Raw genomic sequence first — 20,985 nt, 5'->3', positions numbered from 1 at the left:
CTATTAACAATCACACTCATAAAAGTGTGACTATTCAGACTATTTCAGGCCTTCAACGCTATAAGATTGTCTTGAACACTGGTAATAGTGGTTTTAATGTATCTGGAATTAATAAGGATCTGTTGTGCTCGTCTCTAAATTAGACAGTCAGCGCCACCATGGTGCAGACTGTCTTAAGTACTGGTGTTAAAAATTAAGTCCCGTGCTGAGCACCAGAAACCACTGGCTCAAATTAGGCACTGACTTAACACAGCTTAAGCAGATCTGTCAAATTGTACACACTAAATCATGAAGTAGACTTGTACGTAGTAAAGTTTGGTATTAATTTAGAAATATAACTTATCATACCTAAAACTACATAGACTACTCTAACTTACTGAACTATGCTACCTAAACTACACTACCTTATCATGAAATCTATCTAAACTACCTTAGCTTAACTTATCTTACTCTACAGATGTAACACAACAGACACGATAAACATCAACCCACAATCCCCCAATACACATTTCCACACAATGACAACATAAACAGTACATATACACAAACTAGCTAAACATGGAAACCTAAACAAATAGATCTATTTTTGTATTTTATGTTTTTATCAAAAAAAATCATAAACACATATCTTAAACGTCATCCCCCCCACCCACTAAATAACCTATCCACCCTTATACCCAAATAAGAACAAACCCCACCTAAAATGTTAAAATGACTAAGCCTATGCCGACACTGAAAACTAACCTAAACTATGCTATTAAACCACAAAAAGAAATAACACAGGCAAAAAACTGGGAAAGAGCAGATCTGCTATGCAGTCCATGGACAGTTGCAACATATGCACCCACCATAAACAAAGTGTCCACTGTATGCTCCAAACCCACAACAGAGAGCTTTAGGTAAGAGAGGTCTTTCATGGCCATACATTCTAAGTGGTTGGTACCTGGTGCCTGGGGCTGTGGTGATCCTGCTGGCTGACTGGTGGATGTTTCTAGAACAGCAACCAATTGATCTCAATGGTCGTCAGCAACATCCTGGCTGATGCCTGGCAGATCAAGGCTTGGGTGGCCCTGGTGTATAATTTTAAAGTTCCGGCTACCCTTTCCTCAACGAATTGCTGTGCCGTTCACTAGTAAGCCATCTCAGCATTCCAGATGTGGCAGTAATGGTCTAGCCGGATATGGTGGTTCTTCAGCTGCTTAGGTGTCATGTCTATTCGAGCAGAAAGAAACACTTTATCAGACAAAGCTTATTTTCGCACTTCAGCAAATGGAGGTCACCGTGTATAACTATGCCGATGACCTCCAACTCATCTTCCATCTGTCACACTCCCCAACCAGTATACTTAATTTCCAGTCTGTCATGCTGTTCATCAGTGATTGGATGAACGGCAACCATTTGAAATTAAACCCGGACAAGACGGAACTTGTTGTCACTGGTAGCACTCCTAGTCCTTGGTCCCCTCACTTTTGGCCTCCCTCCCTGGGTACCTCCCCCACACCTTCTCTCTCTGTAAAAACCCTAGGGATTTCACTCAATAAACACCTCACTCCCCATTCTCAGATTAGTTCTGTTGTCTCTTCTTGTTTCTTTGCTCTCCGCACTATACGGAAAATTTCCAGTTTTTTCTCGGTCCCTGCCGTTAAATTAATTTTGATGGCGATGGTCCTGTCCCGGCTGGACTACGGGAACATTGTATACAACGGCGCTCCTGCATATGCCTTTCGTCGCCTTCAGTTAGTCCAAAAAAAATCAGGCCGCCGGCCTGATTTATGGCCTGTCCAGATTCCATCACTTCACCCCCTTACTTCAATCCTTACATTGGCTGCCTATCAGCCAATGTAATTAGGTTGCACTACATTTCAGGCCTTGGCGGGAACTGCCCCTCATTTCATCTCCTCCGCCATTAGTACTTACTGCCCCAACAGAGAACTTTGCTCCTCCACTAAATTTTTTCTTTCTGTCCCCCGGTTCAAGAAAAAGAAATCTGGGGGCCTGAAATTCACTGTCCTCGCCCCTACTTTCTGGAACTCTCTCCCCCTTCATATTAGATCTATTTCCTCTTATCTCGAATTCCACAGGGCACTTAAAACCTTCTTATTTTCTCACGCCTTCCCACCTCAGTAATTCCGCCTCCCTAGCCACGGGTTAAGCATCCTCCAAGCGCCAAGAAACCGCGTGGTATACGTGCGCTATATAAATCTCTGTAAATTCAAATTCAAATTCAAAGCTCAAATAGGAAATGTGTCAATTATTATAATGATTCATCTAGTTTAAGACATCACATGTGGCATCTCTAAAACCCCAAGATAACCTTGTATTATATATTGACCATGCATCCCAAAAACATTAACTTCTCCTAATGTAAAGAAGACAAAGTACTCCGGTGTTAGCAATGTTGGCAGTTGAAAATGCATTGTCTTGCCAAATCTGGGTAGAAGCATGTTAACCCGTTGCCTGCTCATGACGAGCTCAGCTCGTCATGAGACACGGTTGAGCTGCACTCTAAACGAGCTGAGCTCATCATGACCGTTGGAACGTTCGCACGCGGGGATAATTTCCCCGCTGTGTTGAACGTTCCAAAACGGGTGTGGTTGTGACGAGCTCAGCTCCTCATGAGTGCAGCTCCACTGTGCCTCATGACGAGCTGAGCTCGTCACAAGCACGGCGGTGCCGAGGGCAGCCCCCCTCCTCCCCCCCACACAGCAGGTGAAAACGCCCCGCAGCCAAGGGGTTAATACTGAGAATGATTAGGAACAATGCTGTTGTATACACATGGTATGGTACACATGTCTCTAGTAATTGATCATTGGGGTTCCTTATGCAGCCTGCAGAGGGTTTAATTTCATGGCCATTAACCTTTATAAAATGAGTAATGTACAGGTATTGTACTTCAGCATTGTACACTCGATATTGCAAGGACACAACTCCACACACATTAGTACATAGATCAACCATGTCCCGGGTACTTGTAACATGGATGAATGGAGGCTAGCTAACTCAAATTTAACAGACATGCAGTGGTGTAACAAAACTGGAGAGGGCCCCCCTGCAAGGTACCTGGAGGGGCCCCCTCCAGGCTCTCTCAGGAGCTCACTGGTCGGAGTTTGTGCTGAGAGGGCCCTCTGGAGCTTGGGGGCCCCCACACCACAGGGGCTGCGGGGCCTGTGTTACACCCCTGCAGACAGGTTGGATACATCTCCTATATTAGCTAATCAAAATACCTGGAGGAGCATTCCAAGCCTCATTACATTTACTTCAAGTAATAGCTTGTGCCCTAACAGGCAGTTTGAAAATGAACCATTTAAAGCTGTGTTCACCAATAATTCCACTCCCATATACTTGAACAGACTATGGCATTTTGGTCTTGGCTCCTCCGTTACACTATTTCTCATGTGGGCCTGCATATCTATGATATACATGCAAATACATACACTATCTACTGCACTTCAACTATGTCATTTCTCATTTGTGATGTACCATGTATGGAACACATTTTTTCATTAGAATTAGGATGCCCCTGGAACATGTCATTGGAACTATTATCCAACATCACTGACAATCCTTGCATAACACAGGAAACCATTCAGGTGACACTCACTTGTAGCATACGGATCCTTGAATCTGTCCACTTCAGCTGTAGTGTAGGGTGCAGTTCCACTTAAAAGACATAACATGGTACATTGCACTGTCAATGTATAACACATACACTGTGGACATAAGAAGCACTGCACATTGAATTAGCAATGGTCTATGTAAATCTGCACGTTGAACATGTAACATATGGCACATTTGACACAACATAATGATACACATAGGTAAGGCAGATTGAAGTGTTCATGGATATTATGTGCTGAATCAGGAATCAGGTGCACAGATTGTAGACCAAGTGCAAAATGGTGCAAGGGTGCCTGCCTTTAATGGGTATGTGAACCTAATGGTTTGCCATACCACACTCTGCAAGGTATCACATTAGCTGTCCCTTTCTCATATCTATACATGTCCATTACAATGCTTCACACATCAGGCAGTAGCCGTGCTCATTCCTTGTCTTCACTAAGCTGAGTACATATTAATGCTGCACAGTAAATTGACATTGTCCATCCATTCCATGTACGGGCACAATGAGGAAATGGGAACATCTGCACAAGAACATGTATGAGAAACGGTTCAATGTGCCCTGAACAGCCTGTAAAACCTTTAGCATGATTACATGTGAGTACTGTAACATACATTGTGGTTGGCACACACATTTGCGAGTCAGTAATGACCTGTAATGCCCGGTGACAACACTACCTGCACAAGGCTGGTGGAGCATGGCTTCTAACCATAAAACATATGTGACTCTGAGTAATTGAAGCAATATCTGATATTATCAAAGGAGGCTCAGCTACACACTCTTGGCATATATGTGCTTACCAACAGCTCCTCCCGCATCAATGCCAAGGTGATCAAAGAGGTCAGCTACCTGGCTGACCACATATGCCCAGTAATGCTTAAGCCGATGCAGAGTCCTGTCCACTTTGAATATCTGGAGCATGTGCTGTTTCTCCTGCTCTCAATACGTCTTCCAATCCAGGGTTGAGTACCCCTGGATTAAACAACCCCCACTCGCAATCATGTTGGGCAGGTATTACATGATTAGTAAGAGGAAGCCACTAAACTCCTGCTCCAACAAATTCCTCTATCTGCCCCTTCCAGACATATCCCTTCCAAACTAAAATTCCCTTAATAACAAGAACTCTTCCTAAAATCCCCCCAACTACCCCTAACAATTCAAATCCCTTAAACAACAACAACAGTGAACAAAACAATACAATTTTCAAATACAAGATATAAAACAAACTTTTGGTACACAACAGGGACAGCATAGACACCAGCAAGACCAATGAACAGCACCACACTTTTCAGTAACCAACAGACACCGCCACCAGCCAGCACAGACAAAACGACTGTAAGGGAAAGTGAAAGTAACTGCACACTTTCTGTTTTGAAGAATGGCAGAGCCATTGCATCATTTCCCGGGCGAATGCATCACGTTTTCACCAAATGCGTCGTTTTTTAAAAATGCATCCATGGCAAAATAGGCAATGCGTAATATACGCACAATGCATGTCAATGAACAATGCTGTTTTTTCAAGCATTGGCTTGGAATCGTGCCACCCAGATGACACGATGTGCAATGTGCCTCACATTAGGCTAATGCATCTGTTTACATTGACGCAATTGGCAGAATGTGTGTTTTACAGTGTAGTGCAGTGTAGTGCAATGGTTCCCAAACTGTGCGCCGTGGCTCCCTGGGGAGCTGTCAAACCTAGCCAGGGGAGCCGCGCATCAAGCAATGTTGAAGGGTCTGTTGGCTTCAGTTAAACTAATTAGATTTACACACAGGATTTTGATGATTTGTAAGTGACATGTCTAAAGCTATAAACGTACTGCTTAATTGATGTCTAGAGAGATGACCTCCATATTTCACTGGGTCCCCATGTTCCAACACTTCCAAAATAAGTGGAAGAATCCTGATTTATTTTGTTAGACTCGTTAATAGTTTTGTTTTTTCTAAATGCATTTTACCCAAATGCAAGTTGTGAGGAAAGTACAGTTGTTTTGCCTATTAAACACACTAAGTATTATTAAGTATTGACATTTGTACTTGAATCATAGGCACTTCCAGTACACATTTCTTTCAGTACATTCAGATTTCCAGACAGGCCTGCTCTCTCTTCTTGAGCACAGGGAAGTAAAACACCATATACGGCATAATGCCAACATTTGGAAGCAAGAAAGAGGGACATTAAAAAAATTAAATCCGAGGAATGTGTTTTACTTGCATTGATTTGGAGGCAATTCTAGGACGGGGAAAGCAACAATAAAGCTGCTGAGATAGAAGTGTTGCACGTATGACATGGGTAGAAATGGAAGTGTACGCAAATATTCTTTGAAGTGTGGAAACACTTTGGCAATGGGTCCTATATGCTTATGGGGTGCTATGTAGCACTGTAAGTGGGATAGAAAGGTTTGTGGGGGTACTCTAAAAAAGGTATGGGCAAAGACGTGTAACTAGGAATATTTTATTAGAGGCACCACTTTAGTAATATGAAACACCCTGCATATATGTTTATAATACATTCATCAGCTTCATCCCAATTATTTTCAGGGAGAAAAATGCAAGTACTCCCGAGGCCCAACTTACATCCCCCGCCGTCCAAAAAAGTAACAGAGGATGGCCACAGGCAATGGCCAATGGGTCAAGGGAGCCCGAGGTCAAAAAAGGTTGGGAACCACTGCCATGGAGGAATACCCAACAACCACCATTTCATGTTGTGGTACACACACATCTGCTGTATGGGCATGGACATGGAAGAATATGTGTAGCACATGCACAGTACCAATCCACACATCTGTGTTTGACTCAATTATTTGCGTATATTTTGGTGATGACTAGGCCAGCTGGGTAGCCAAAGCAAGTATGATTTATCCCAAGGGGGTAGATGTTTACAATCTGCATGCATCACATGACATTGCTATATTGAGGGGTTCATTGAACTTAGGATGTGGGTATGTATTCACACAAGATGTTCATCTGGGCGTTTAATTACACATTCTTCTACAATGATCTGGAATGCATTGATACATGGTACCTTGGCAGCAGTTACCTTGCATAGTCATTGCTTCACAGCAATTGTTTAATTTTCTCGCTCTTTGGGAGAGATTTACCAAGCTTTTGCCCCGTGTTTGAGTCACAAAAGTGACGCAAAACAACGCAAAATCTTTTTTTTGTAATTTTCTTGCCAGTAATTCCAAGCAGCGCATTGCACTGCTTCGCGTTATTTTGCGCCATGGGGGCATGCCAAGGGTGGTGAATGATCGTTCCAATTCAACCACCTAATCTTTCTCACGCTAAACCCAATTTACTAAAAAAAAGTGGATTGAGTTTAGCTTGAGAAAACTGTGCCTTTTTCAACTAGGCGAAAGGAAGGAGAAATGCTTTCATTTCTCTTTCCTTTTCCGACTTTCCATTTCACTATGTTTGCATTTGCAACCCCATTTTATTGTGGTAGAATGTCTGATGGTCAGTACACTGCGCCATCACACATACTCACAACATGTCCAAACTATCAAATTGCAATCTTTGTTTGGTATATGTCTTCCCAATGTACATACATTTTGCACATGTCGTTGACATGTACACATTTTGTTATTCACAAGAGCTTGTCCTGCAGTGTTCTTTACACATTACAACAAACCTATGTTCTGGGCTAATAACTATTAGGTGAGTGCTTTGATGTTTACACTGACTATGAAGTAAGATAGTTCACACAATAGTAGTGTTCGTGAATGTATTGCCATTTTGGAACAATTTTTTAATCAAGACCATATATTTGTGTCCATCAATAAGACTCTTGTGTCGTAAACAAAATCCATACTATGTTGTCTTTCTACCATGTCCTGGCAATTGTAGGTATTTTTTAACTTGGTCCTCATCTTCCTCATCATCCTCACACAGGCCTTCATGTTCCTCATTTCTTCGTCCCATGGGAGATTGATGCCTACACAAGTATGATTTTACATTCAATTGGAGGGAGTAGAGCAATCTCCCCTTGGACATGTCGAGGTAGCAAAAGCGAAACTTAAAAACTACAAAAGTCTGCTCCACTATTGACCGGTCCTGTTAAGTGCATGGTTGTAGCTCCACTGGCCCTCCATCTTGGGATGTGCAAATGAGATTATGACCCATGGCTGCAGACCATATCTTTGGTCAGCTGAAAAGACAGGAGAGGAACAGTCACTTAATGATCATGATGGATAATGGACCCACATTCCACTACCTGTCTGTTATGTGTCCTGTATGACTCATACACATTGTACTACACATACAAGTATACAGGCTAGTGTGAGACACTTACTACTTGTAATACTTGTGGGTTTCAATGCCATGAATATGGCGAATATTTACTGATATGGAGCGTCAGGTAGCCATTGAGAGACACTTCTCTCTCACACTTCTCTATTGTGTTGGTTTGGGGATACTCTTGGCATTTCTGGCGTACTACATGTCTGGATTTTCAATTTGTACCTGGTGCACATCATGTGGTCCTATTCATTCACACATATATGGATGTGACAGTATTGTCACTGTTGTTCAGTAGCTACTGCCATGGATAGCTTAGCAAGTGATTGGCAATGTGGGACATCATTGTCTACACATGACAGTGCACCATGTCCACTATGATGACAGAACACAAGGGAAGAGATGTATAGGAGTCTTGAGCTGTACAGTGCAACTGGTAAACTATCAACACTGCACTGCTTCATTGAGTTATGGAAGTGTAGGACATATTTGTGGACATACAGCAGTGTCCGGATTTTTCAGCCTGCACTGGCACACAATGGGCAGCAAAGCATTAAGACAGGCACATTAGCAAGATGGGGAATGTGTGGTCACATTTCCTGTGAGATGTACTTTGAGCATGAAGGTCTACCTTGCTGCACAGTCTGAACCCTTGGAGGACTTACAGAGTAGGTCTCAGTACCACAAAATGGACCACACATAGGATGGCAAGAGTGCCAATGTTGACTAATGTAAATTTCCATAGTACACATGACATGGAGAGGGCCAATTACTTCATACTTTCTCAGATATTGGATACATGACATACCTCATGGCCCTGGGAGATACCTTTGGAGATACAGACAACAGACATGGTGGCCCTCCCTTCCACACAGTGTAGCAACACAGCATTTTTCATAGTGTTGCATTGGTGAGGATCTTTCCACCCTTTCAAGAAACACACAGTGGCTTAGCAGGTCTTGACATGTGTGACTTGCAGGGTTGTATTACATATGTGCCATGTCTAATGGTGCAAGTATGAGGCCAACACGTCCTACATACCCACTGTCTCTCTCACCCAACACAAAGATGGCTATGTTATCACACATAATTGATTGTAATGAGGACTATCATGTGCTTCAGATATACTTACCAACCAGTAGGCCATTCCCATATATCCCACTCTAGATGCGCTTATTGATGATGGAGTGCCTGAAGATGTAGGCATCATAAGAACTCCACGGGTACTTTGCCGGCACATTGAAGAACAGCCCCAGATGGTCCACTATTCCCTGCACTTTGTTAGAATATGTGTGCTTTCTGTTGTGGTACAGGTGGGATGTAGCAGCAGGAGAAACAAGTTGCAAATGTGTGCAGTCCATTGCCCTCAATACATGTGGGACTCTAGTACTAGCATAGACTGCTTGTTTGTTTTCCAGTTGTTTCTGCTGTGTGTTGGAGAACATGTGGTACTGGGTTGTGAGGATTATGATGGCATCCAGGACGGGGGGTAGGAATGATGAAAAGGATGGCTCTGATATTCCTGCCACTCTTGCTGTGGTGGTTTGGAAGGAGCCAGATGCCAGGGTGGCATACTGCTATCAGTGTGGCCATCAGAGGGATGTTGGTGCACCTCTGAGATGTTGGCTGCAACCTTGGTGCCATCAGATTCAGGTGCTGGATGATGGGCTTCCTCCTGTCCTGATCCTATGATAGGTGATGAGCTCCTCCTCCCTGAGGTCAATGAGGGTAGTCCTCTGTTGGTAGACACAATCCCTTCTGCTGCGCTACCTCCCTGGTGGTGGTGGTCTTCTTGGTGCTCCTAGCTGCAGTATAAGCAGCTCCATGGCGTAGTTGAGCTTGCCAAAGTGGTTTGGGTATGTACTGTTTGAATAACCTATTCCAATGCGCCATTTCTTATGCCTCGTTTGCTGAGGCACAGGAATTTTTATGCATTTTGGACTCTGTTTGTTGTTTGTTAATGATGCGTCACTTTCCCAAAAAATCATAAATATCAATGTGTGGGTTCTGTGTTCAATTTTACAGGAGAACACCTATGTTGCATCTGTTTAATGTTATGTGATGCAGCCGGGTTCATGTGTAGGGAAAAAACAATGCAGGCCAGTGAAAAGTGACACATTGTGCCTAACGCGTCACTTTGTTACTATGGAGCATGGAATGCGCTGCCTCTTCATAAAAGAAAATGATGCAGCAGCAGGGCAAGCTTCTTGTAAATATGCCCCCAGTTCCTCCATGAGAACACCACCTGTCAAAATATCAAATCATTCACTTCAATAATCAGGCTACAATTTCCCTCCCGCTTCGAGTCATCTTATGTAGACATGGTTGATTTCTGTTCTAGTACAAACCTTTCAGAATTTGGTTCTTTTCATCAATCTGGACTGAATGTAGACCTGCTCCCTACTGCAATCTATTGTTATTCTTTTTTGTATTTAACTCAAAAAGCTTAACTATTAAGGTTTATATCTATTTGTTAATTACTTACCCTATGGTATTATTTATTCCTAGTTATAGTGATGATATATTATGCAACTGGATTTCAGTATTGAAGTCATTCTTATGGTAGACTCATTTGTTACAAAAGTTTGTTAATTTCACCTCCAAAGAAGAAAGAAGATGGTAGTGTAACGCACAATTTTAAATACACTTCTTGTAAGGAGTGCCATTAGATGCGGCACATGTTTCAGGCATAATCAATTTTTACCACCAAAAGATCACACTACCAGATTTTGCTAGGTTGATACATTTATTGAAAGAAGTAATTGATATTGATGTTTGCTGATAATATTTGTATTCACTTTTTTCATTACCAAATTCATGCAAAGAAAAACAATGACTTGACGCTCGTCTCTATGGACCTGACTGTATTGAATACAAATTAGGAAGTAGCCAAAAAAAGACACAAATGTACTGTTAAAAAATAATTGTTCATTCTTCTTTTTGCACAGTTCTTTAAGTTATGGAGCCATTGGTGTGATTGTTGGCCACGAGTTCACTCATGGGTTTGACAGTGATGGTAAGTTATAATGTGTCATTTGTATTTTAATAGTTATTATCACAATTTTTTGGTTAGGAAGACCGGTTAGTTTAGCTTTTAAGATATTCTGTTATTCAATGAAGTTCAATCAAATGAAAGGGTAACAATAGAACTAGGTACAATGGAGTCATACTTAGCCCAGGCAGATAGTTTTAGGTTCATTCTGAAGTGCCCAATGCACTATCCTCCATAACCTCTCTTTGCTGCTTGGTCTCAAAGAGATGGTTTAACAGGTAACACAAGATGGGGTTTAGGTGTATAGATAAGGTTGCATATGGCTGTTTTCCCGAGGACTTGTCTACTCTCTTTCACACATTGCTCTCCCAGGATGCACGTTTTCTATGATGCCTTCTAATTTGTAGTGATGTTGAAAGTGTTTTCTTTCTCCCAGTGCTGTTGAAATGAAAGACTAAACCATTGCTTATAGAGCTTGCAAAATAATCAGATTCAAGGTTGATTTTTGAACGTATATGTCAATAGTTGCAATACCATTGGGTGTGACGGTAACTAAATCATGTGTGGAGGAAGAAGTAACTATAACTCTCCCTTCCACCATGCATAGTTTTTTAATCATTTATGTAATTTCAGATGTTGCACTGATGTTATCAATGATTTACTAGAAAATGTCTTGATTGATGAGAGGTAATAAGTGCTTCATGGCAATGGTGCGAGTTATAGTTACTTTAGTACATGAGTTATAGTTACTTGGCATAACTATAACTGGTGAATTTCAAATGTTTTGTTCTTTTAAACCAGTATCTTATACGTGCTATTTCCACCTAACTTTATTGCCCCTTTAACCTTTGTTTTTTTCAGTGAAATTCTAAGAGGGTTTTAATATAAAGTAAGATATTATTACAATTCCAAATTATAATGTCACTAGAATGTCTGTTTTTTCGGGAATTTCTATCTATAGCTTTTTTAACATAAAGGAGGATGTCCATCACTGTCCACGGCGTGGGGTTGGGCACCCTACCTCCCACCAGTCACGGTCTTTGGCCATGTGCATTATAAGGTTGGGATTTAGGGCCTGGCCGGGGATTCCAATGCCCCACTGGTGCCATTCTACCTGCTGCTCACAGCCTTTGGCCATGAGTGGCATGCATGTGGGCACAGAGCCTGGACTGTGGTCAGGCCCTGCTCCTAATCCCCCCATGGATGTGCATGACTATGTGATGTGGAAATATAAAGGGTATCAATTTAAATAAGGCCGTCGACTGACTTTGGCAAAGGGTCAGAACGCAAAAATATAAAAACTGGGCTATTAGCTGTTTTAAGGGGTCAGCACAAACCCATATGTAAAGCATGCCTCTTGTCATCAATAATCATAATTGAATGTATATTTTAAAAACTTACACATAGCAATGTGTAATAAAAGTGATTGCCCATTTAAATGCAGACCAGGTTACCATCTGCCATACAACTCAGACCAACGGTTTTAAACAGCCAACCCGCTTCTCGCTAAAATGTTGTTTAAAGTGCAGGTACCAGTAATAAGGTGCACTGTGGCTAACGACCACCAGCACATCCAGTTAAGGGTGCGCCACAGCAAAGTGGGGCATTGTACCATGTTCGTAATACGGGATGGCGTCGCTGGAGCTGAAAGAGAACTGGACCCATGAAATGTGCTTAGGAGAGAAAGAAGGATCTTGTGCAATTTTCCTTTTCCAAATAGAGGTATTGGCTGCAATGGTGCATTAGGAGTTGCAGAACATATTCGCACCAAACCATTTGCTGCTCCTGTGTTAGATATGCTCCTTCTCTAAACCTTTACTGTTGGTTCCAACTAGATCCAGTCATCTTATATTGGGAAGCAAATGGCCACTGGAACAGGGGCTTTCAGTATCCCCTGGGCTAACTAGCAGTAATCAGTGTGGCTAGTAAGGGTGATCTAGACATAGTAAGGGTGATCTAGACAGAAGGTCCCTTGCGAAAGGAACTCACAATTTTCGTTGACAGTCACCAAGTCCTTTCTTGTATTAGGGTTGCAGGTTATCTACCACAGTAAATTGCTTGTGTTAAGTTGGAAATAGTGTTGTCGCCATTTTGAAACCCACTTAAGTGTCAATGCCAAAAAACCTTTTCAAACAAGTTGAAATAGTGAAGAAGTGAGAGTTTTATAGGTTTTGGGCCATATTTACAGAATTTATTGAAGACAGATTTCCATCACCTTAAGAAACAAGAGAGGAACAGGTTACAGCCAATAGAGAATACTTTAAGACTGATTTAGAATTCGGGACATGTCTCACATTAAGTGATAGCTGAAGGCAGAATAATAATACATTATTTATTGTGCAGTAATTTAAAACCGTTACAAAGAATAATTCAGAAAACAATTATCAATAAGAAAAAGGACTAGTCTAGGTACAAACATACGATTAAATGATTTTAAATTATCCCCTTAAACTAGGTCGAAAATGGTACAAAATCTACGATAAATTGTTTAAGTTACATCACTGAGGGGAGGTCACATAACGACAGCTCATCAGGAAAAGTCTGAGAGGCTGCACAGAGAATCCCTCAATTTCCCAACCTCAGGATTGATCTCTAAAGTAAGTACTGCCATTGCCGCTATACGCTGCCTCAATGGAGATCGATTACTCGAAAATGGTTCGAGTGAATAAAGTGACCTTGCATTCCAGCTCTACAATTTGGTATCACAAGCCATACAAAGTGATTGTACTCTTTAATCCTTATACTAGTGTGCTGAGCAGAGGCGCTCACTGTTACCCCATCTTGGCAACATCTAGTGGATGTTGGTAATCATTGGTCATTAGCAGTCCACGAAGTACTGAGGTTAAATGGTGTAGACTTGTATTTAGCGTCACTTACCGTGGCTTGTGTTAGTTTGATGCAGCATCTAGTAACTTTATAGCATGCCGCATGAACTTTATCAATCTGACTACAAGCTGGGGCATCGGCGGTGATAGGCAGGCAGTGGTTGCTTCCCAGCATGATCGAAAAAAGTACGCAGCCAATAACGTCTCTGAGCCAGTAATGCCTTACAAATGAAAATAATGTGAATTAATGACGACGATGCAGACGTATAAAATCTACAAGCACAATCCGTCATTCCAGTTTTATGGTCAAAGTGGTACTCTTTGAGAGGAATTATACCACTCCTCAATCTCAGTAGTTGGTTTTTCATATGAAGTTTCAACAGATAATCCAGAAAACATGTGATGCTACCTAGGTTGTATTAAAGTGGAGCCGAGTTTATGAAGACAAGTTTGTAGGTAGCTTCAATGTCAAGGTCTCTTGATATTCATTTTGCCTGCTTTGTCATAATCCTACCAAGTGTTTTAGCTGGCAGAGCACTATCCCAAATATCTTGTGCTTTCAAGATTTCAATAGAAGCTCTCAGGTGTTTATGGCACTTTAGTTTTTCAACGTACAAAATTTTCCAGATGATATTTTTTAACGATACACTGGTTGCAGTCTTCACTTTCGAGGTATATGCCAAAAGTGTGCTTTTAGCAACAGGCTTTTCCTGGGTAGGTTAAAATCTAACTGCAAACAGGACACTAGGGAAGAATTTGGAAGAGAAAATACTGTACAGAAGCATTTATTTTGCGCCCAGTCCAACCAAGTCTCCAGGAGATCTCTAAACATCAGTGCACAGCACATCAAAGTGGCATAAGCTTGCTATCAATAACCTTACAGGTTGCTGACAAATTGGGGTTGTCCATTTTCGCAATAGTTTGCAGACCGTCAAAGTCAAAGAGGACATTGCATGTTTGATCGATGTTAGGTGATCAGAATAACTGACCCGTTTATTGAGGAACACGCCCAGGTACTTTATTGATCCCACTTACTCAAGCTTCTCTTTGGACTAATAACAGGACCCTTTATTATTTGACTTCCTGCTTATTACTAAGATCTTGCCTTTGTCACTTATAATTTGGATGTTATTTGCCTTGCAACAGACCTCCAAGACAGTCAAAGAGCTCTGGAGACCAATCTGCGTTTGATAAAAAAATAATGCCATCATCAGAGTATTAAAGAAGTTACATTTTTGAACCTACCTATCTCAGAGGGAACGCTCATGCTCTTGCTAGATGAAGTCAGAGTAATTAATATACATTGAGTGGTGATAGTTGTAAGGCATTTGAAGTCATTGTGATCTGGGCAAATGTCCAAATGTATACTGATGGAGAACATCAAAACATTTGTTTGCAGCAATTGGTTATTCAGCTCCTTGATCATGCACCAATCTGTTGCTTGTATTCCTTGCAATTTCTTCTTCATAAAACTAGCCAGTGATAGTTTGTAGCAGTACAAGGGCATTGAGCTTTACAAACATTGTCTGTATTGTAAAACTGACATCAAAAAGCCATTGTCATTGGAACATTTTGGCCTATGGTAAATTGTTTAATAAACCACCCAGGCAATGCAAAAATAAGTATTTTTAGACCACTAAAACATCATAGCTATTTGATTACAAAAGTAAATCCTTATAAGGGGAAATATCTAGGAAACCCCTGCATTTGGGGTATTTTGAGCGCTAATGGTGGCTTTCCCTCTGCTGCTCTTTCCATTACCTGTAAATTACTTTGGAGCCACAGTGTTCTTAGCACACTCATTAATAATCTTCGAGCTTTGTTATTTTTTCACAATAGTTGTGCCTGCTATCAATCACTGTGTTTGTGCATGTAGCTGTCTCCAGCTTTCAATGAAGGTTGTTGAAAATACATATTTAATGGTGGATAAAATAGGCCAAATGTTCCATGATGTGATTCCTTTAATGGTGGCAGGTTCAAAGAGCATTAGCACAAAATGCATTCTTCTGTCTGTTTTAGATGGGAGAATACAGTTCACACTAAAAAGGCATGACAACCACAAGCTAGGAGGTGATGTTGGTTCATCTAGGGAGATCCAGGACAAGTCTGGCTCCCGTTTTCTGTATGGTTTGTAGTCATTGGAGGAGGTGAGCTGAGATCTCTGCCTAGAGAGCTTAGCCTCAGTCCAGTCGGCTAGAGATGAGGGATTGGGTGATAGTACGTCTTGAGCTTTGGGGTAGCTATTTGAATATCTTATGAAGAATGCGTAGGATGAAGAAGCAGGAAGAGGAGACGGAGCAGGACGAGGAGACGTATATAACCCGAGTCATCATGGCTAGCTTGTTGTCCAGTATGATACCTAGGTTCCTAGCGTGGCCAGTGGAGATAGGGGTTGGTTTGAGTTCTGAGGTCCAGCAAGATGCGTGCCATGGGTAGTTTTTATTTCTGAAGATCAGTACCTCTGTCGTGTCCATGTTGAGCTTTAGGCAGTTATCCTTCATTCAGTTTGTGATGTCTATCATGCATTGGTCGAAGTTGGTCTTGGTGGTGTCTTCGGAGAGGGAGAGGATGAGTTGTTTGTCGTTGGCATAAGATATGATGTCGAGTCTGTGGGTTTTGATGATGCTGGCCAAAGGTGTAATATAGGCATTGAAGTGGGTGGGGCTGAGCAAGGAACCATGGGGTACTACAAATATGATTTATTTTGGGTTCGAGGTGAAGGGGGAAGGGGGAGGCTGACGTATTGTGCTTTTCCAGTGAGGAAAGAGGTGATCAGTTTGACAGCGACTCCTTGGATGCCCCTGTTGTGCATCCTTGTCAAACGCTGCCAAGATATCTAGGAGGATCAGAGCTGTAGTCTTCCCTTAGTTGAGTCGGGCTCAGATGTTGTTGGTAGCCACTCTGTCTCTGTGCTGTGTTTGCTGCAGAATTGAAATTGGGAGAAGATGAGTAGGAGGTTACAATTCAGAAGTCAGGAGAGTTGTTGGTTGATGGCTTATTCTAATACCTTGACCGGGAAAGGGAGCAGGGAGATTGGTTGGTAGTTGTTGAGTTCACTGGGGTCTTCTGATGGTTTCTTTAGTAGGGTGTTGACTTCTGCATGTTTGCAGTATTCAGGGAAGGAGGCCATGGCAAATAAGGTGTTGAACACATGGTACATACATCGCTGATTCTGACTCCGCGTAGTTTGAAGATGTGGAAGGCATGGGTAGGTTGGGGCCCCTGAGGGGACTGGGTCCATGATGGAGGTGGTGTCCTGTGTGAGGAGCTGGCTACGTTCAGTTTGTCGTATGTCTGTGGTGATAGTGCGGTCAGTGTGTTGCTTGAAGAAGTCGGTTACCTTGGACTGGAGTTTGAAGTTTCTGTAGATGTTGTTGATCTTGTCATGGAAGCAGTTTGCAAGGTTGTCGCAGAGTTTCTGTGAGGGGGTAATGTTGTTTGTTGCAGCAAAACTGTTGGAGAATTCTTTGATGATGTTGAAGAGTTCTTTGCTATTATTGGAGCTTTATTTGATGCATGGGGCTAAGGCCTTTTTCTTCAATTTTCTCAACTGTCCGTGGTAAAGGTTGAGGGCTGTCTTGATGGCAGCCTTGTCAGTTGTGTCCTTGCTGGTGCGCCATCTCCTTTTCAGTTGTTTACAGTGTCATTTAGCAGTTCTGAGGTCATCATTGTACCAGCTAGCCTGCTCCGTGGACCTTCTGTGGGAGTCGTTGCTGATAGGATTAATGCTGTTGATGCGGTTGGTGATCCAAATGTTGAAGTTTCTAACATTCTGATCTAGGTTTCTAGAGGAGATGGAGTAGATGGTGTTGATGGCATTGATCCATTTGCCCTTTAAAACCATGCTCCAGCTGCAGTAGGGGGCATTGGGCAGACGGGTGGTGGAGATGCATGAGCTGGTGATGCTGAAGTGAACAATGCAGTAGTCTGCCCAGGTGCGTTCCGTGGTGTGGCTGAACCTGATGCGGTCGCTGGACGTGAAGATAGGGTCCAGTGTATGGCTGTACCTGCTGCACTCACTGGAGGCTTAGCTTGGGGCTGGAGTGTGCGTGAGTCATGGATGAGTTAGGTGACTCTGATTGTCTTCATGCTGTCAAGGTGGTTGGTAGTTTTGATGTCATTGTGGTCATCTAGATGAAAGTTGAGGTTGAGGAGGAAAATGTAGATGTTGGAGTGCTTTGCGAGGGGGCAAAGAAGTTTGCAATGAAGTTACAGAAGAAGGGACAGGGTCCTGGATGACAGTAGACAAGGGTGCCCCTGATGGAGGTTTTGCAGTCTGTTTGGCGTCGGAAATTCATGTGTTCCATGGCTGGGGTAATGTCCTCATTTTTGGTGGGGCATTGGATGGATTCCATGTGTATAATGCCGATCCCTCCGCCAGCTTTGTTGATGCAGCTGCGTTGAGGGATCCTGTATCCTTCGGGTATTTTGGTGTCACTGTTTGGCACGGAAGTGGAGTTGTGTAAGGTCTCAGTGAGAAAGAGGACATTGGATGTTGATAAGCGTGGCTCAAATCCACCTGAGTGACTTACCACTCTCACCTATAGTTACCTAATAATAAGTCAGCCGGACAGTGGAGAAGAATAAACAAGCAATTTTATTAGGCCACAAACTCCCATATGAGAGGGCCCTGTCTGACCTCACTCTCTAAGAGTGTGCCGAGAGGACTGACTCATATCATCACAGTAACACATTATAATACAAAGAGGCAGAGTAAAACACGCCCATACTGGAAAAGTACTGGACCCCGGAGATGGTGAACAATAGTCTCATACAGTAGGCATCTGCACCTGGTATTGCAACATCCTCCTATCTCATCCCAAGGACACGGAGCCGAGTCTTACCATCCCTAGCACATGAGAACGAGATAAGGGGTTTCGCTAGTAGTTTCAGTCACAGTGGGCCGAGAAGCAAAACTGCTGACATGAGGAATATTCTTATTCCTACGGGAGGGGGGAGTGAGCAAGTGCAACTCGCACAGAAAGGGAGATGCTTCAAAATGGTGGCACACAAGCTAAGCTAAGGATAACTGTAATAATGTCACACACACATAAATGAATAACTAATAGAAGCATATAAACGTAAATGCATAAATGAATATATCAGTAGTTAGACACATTCTGCTAACTTATAAGCATAATGTATGTAGTGGGCGGGGCATGGAGAAATGAAACCTATCAGACCCTCCTTTTAGCAGACTGTGGCTAACTTTATTAACTAAAAGGAGAGCCTTTACATCAAATTCTAAGGGTCAAGACACTATACTGATAAAAATATCATCATCAACAAGCATTAACCAGTGAATTTCATGAAGTTCAATAGCATTGGAAACAGGATGTTGTCTTGTTGGCCTTCAGGAAACTCGTATATTGCTAGCACACATGGAGCAACAAGGGGGAAGGCAATAAACACAGAGGCAGCAAGTCAGTAATACACCTACATTTCCTACAACTCAGTCGGGGAGTCAGGAAATCAGGCTGTTGAAAGAATTTCACCCTACCAATCAAAATGTACCAGCCCACGCAGCTATTCACAGGTGTCAAGGGAAGTGCCAGTAACCTGTCCTTCTTATATGCAGCGGAAAGGAGTAACCCACAGACCCAGCAATCTATCACATTACACAGCATGGTCATGGTCACAGAAGTAGTGCAGCATACTATAGGGCAGGAAATGCAGAGGCAACAAGTAAAAGAACAACCCCTGCAATACCTACTAAGACAATAATTATTCTCTGGGTGTGAGGCACCCTCCTTTTTGACTAATCTAAATACATCACACTTTAAGTCATGAGCAGAAATTAATGTAAATAAGATCAACCTGTCATTATCAAGGAAAACACCCTATTGAATCCAATACTGAGGGCTCACTTGCATTATCAGCTAGGACCTATATCTAACATCCTTGGAGTAAATATTTTATCAGGCTGAGAAATGTGTTTTACTAAACCACTCAAAGTATACTAACCCTCACAGCTACTTCCATAGGGCAAGAATAGAAGCAACAATTTTCCACCCCTGTGTGTGTGTATGAAGGCAATGACTCACACACCCAATAATTGTTTTGCTGTTGTGTGAATAACATGTGTCAGGTGCAACATTTGAATACTACATCATCCTAATGAACTTCCCAGTGCTCCTCTTCGTGAGGATCTAGAGTACCAATGATATTCTCAGGTGGCGTTGAAATAATACTCATGAAGGTATGTGTCAAGCAACAAGAAACTAATTCTCTAAAGAGAAATATGAAAGCAACAGTTAGGATACAAACAAACTCAATATTAAATTTGTAGACCATGAGAACCAAATGATCAGGGACATCTGGACAAGGAGCTGCAGAGGCTGCTCCTCTTCGGGGATAGGACGGCCAAAGGGATACATTTCACCTAATGAACAAACCAGGGGATATCCTAAGAGTTCCAAACACTAAGGGGCACTTCTAAAATGTTCCAGACACTCCAAAACCGGCCAGAGGGGTGCTTCACCCTTCAAAAGGGCTCTTCTCCCTATGTCCGTTAAAGCCTCATAGGCAGGCTTTCAGTCTCGCAAACCCTAATCCCTCGACGGAGTCGCACAACTGCAGCGACTCAGGAGCACTGAACCTGGGCCCACACACAACTCTAGCGTCCCGTTCAGCAGTGTCTCAATAGTGCACCAGGGCTCTTTCAGCAGCCCATCCCTATCACTAGGCTAACCTGTTCAATATAGTCCACTCCTAATCCCTACCTCAGCCCTTCTTCCAGTGCTCAGTTCTTTCGCCTCTCTTTCCTGGGCCGCAAGTTATAGCGAGTGCTCCCTCGCACTTCGGGGTCTGAGAACAGAATTGGGGGATCATTTTGAAAAGAGGTGGCTTCCGTCGTTTGAGCACTGTGACCAAAAGAAGCCTCGCTACTTGTACTCAGGGCTGGCTTCCGCGCGTTCTCGTTGTGTTCCTCCTCGGTCAGTAAAGCATCAGAGAAGGGGAGATGTCGAGGAACGCGCTCCGTCTCGTGATCTGCGACGCCACCTCGGACCCACGCATCATAGGGTAAAAGAAGGGGAACTTTCTTCATATGGGAGGCATGCGTCCACTCCTTCCGACCCTCCACTCGAAGTGCGGTGCGGATGGTGAGGAGCACCAACCTTGGCTCGGACCATCTAGGCTCCAAACAGGACTTCCGCTGGTATTTCTTCACCACAACCCAGTCCCCTGGGTTGATGTTGTGGCCGGGCCCCTCAGGCAGCGGCTTCAGTGTGTCTGCTACCTGCTGATGAATAGAACAAAGATCTTTAGACAAGGCATATGAATAAAATTCAAATTCAAAGAAACCAAATGAGGTC

General features: G+C 42.7%; 1 protein-coding gene across 1 annotated transcript in view; it reads left to right on the top strand.

Moving 5' to 3' along the window:
• The window catches only part of PHEX (phosphate regulating endopeptidase X-linked), a 1,501,811-nt gene that overhangs the window by 1,414,452 nt on the left and 66,374 nt on the right, over positions 1 to 20,985 (top strand). Inside the window, exon 17 of the mRNA XM_078657844.1 lies at positions 10,801 to 10,868. Coding sequence (XP_078513970.1) covers positions 10,801 to 10,868 — 68 coding nt within the window. The remainder of the gene's footprint in view (positions 1 to 10,800; positions 10,869 to 20,985) is intronic.

The sequence above is a fragment of the Lissotriton helveticus genome, chromosome 8 (genome assembly GCF_964261635.1).
Source record: "Lissotriton helveticus chromosome 8, aLisHel1.1, whole genome shotgun sequence".
Classification (NCBI taxonomy): domain Eukaryota; kingdom Metazoa; phylum Chordata; class Amphibia; order Caudata; family Salamandridae; genus Lissotriton; species Lissotriton helveticus.
The sequence above is the reverse complement of the archived record's forward strand: the minus strand, read 5'-3'. Positions and strand labels throughout refer to the sequence as shown.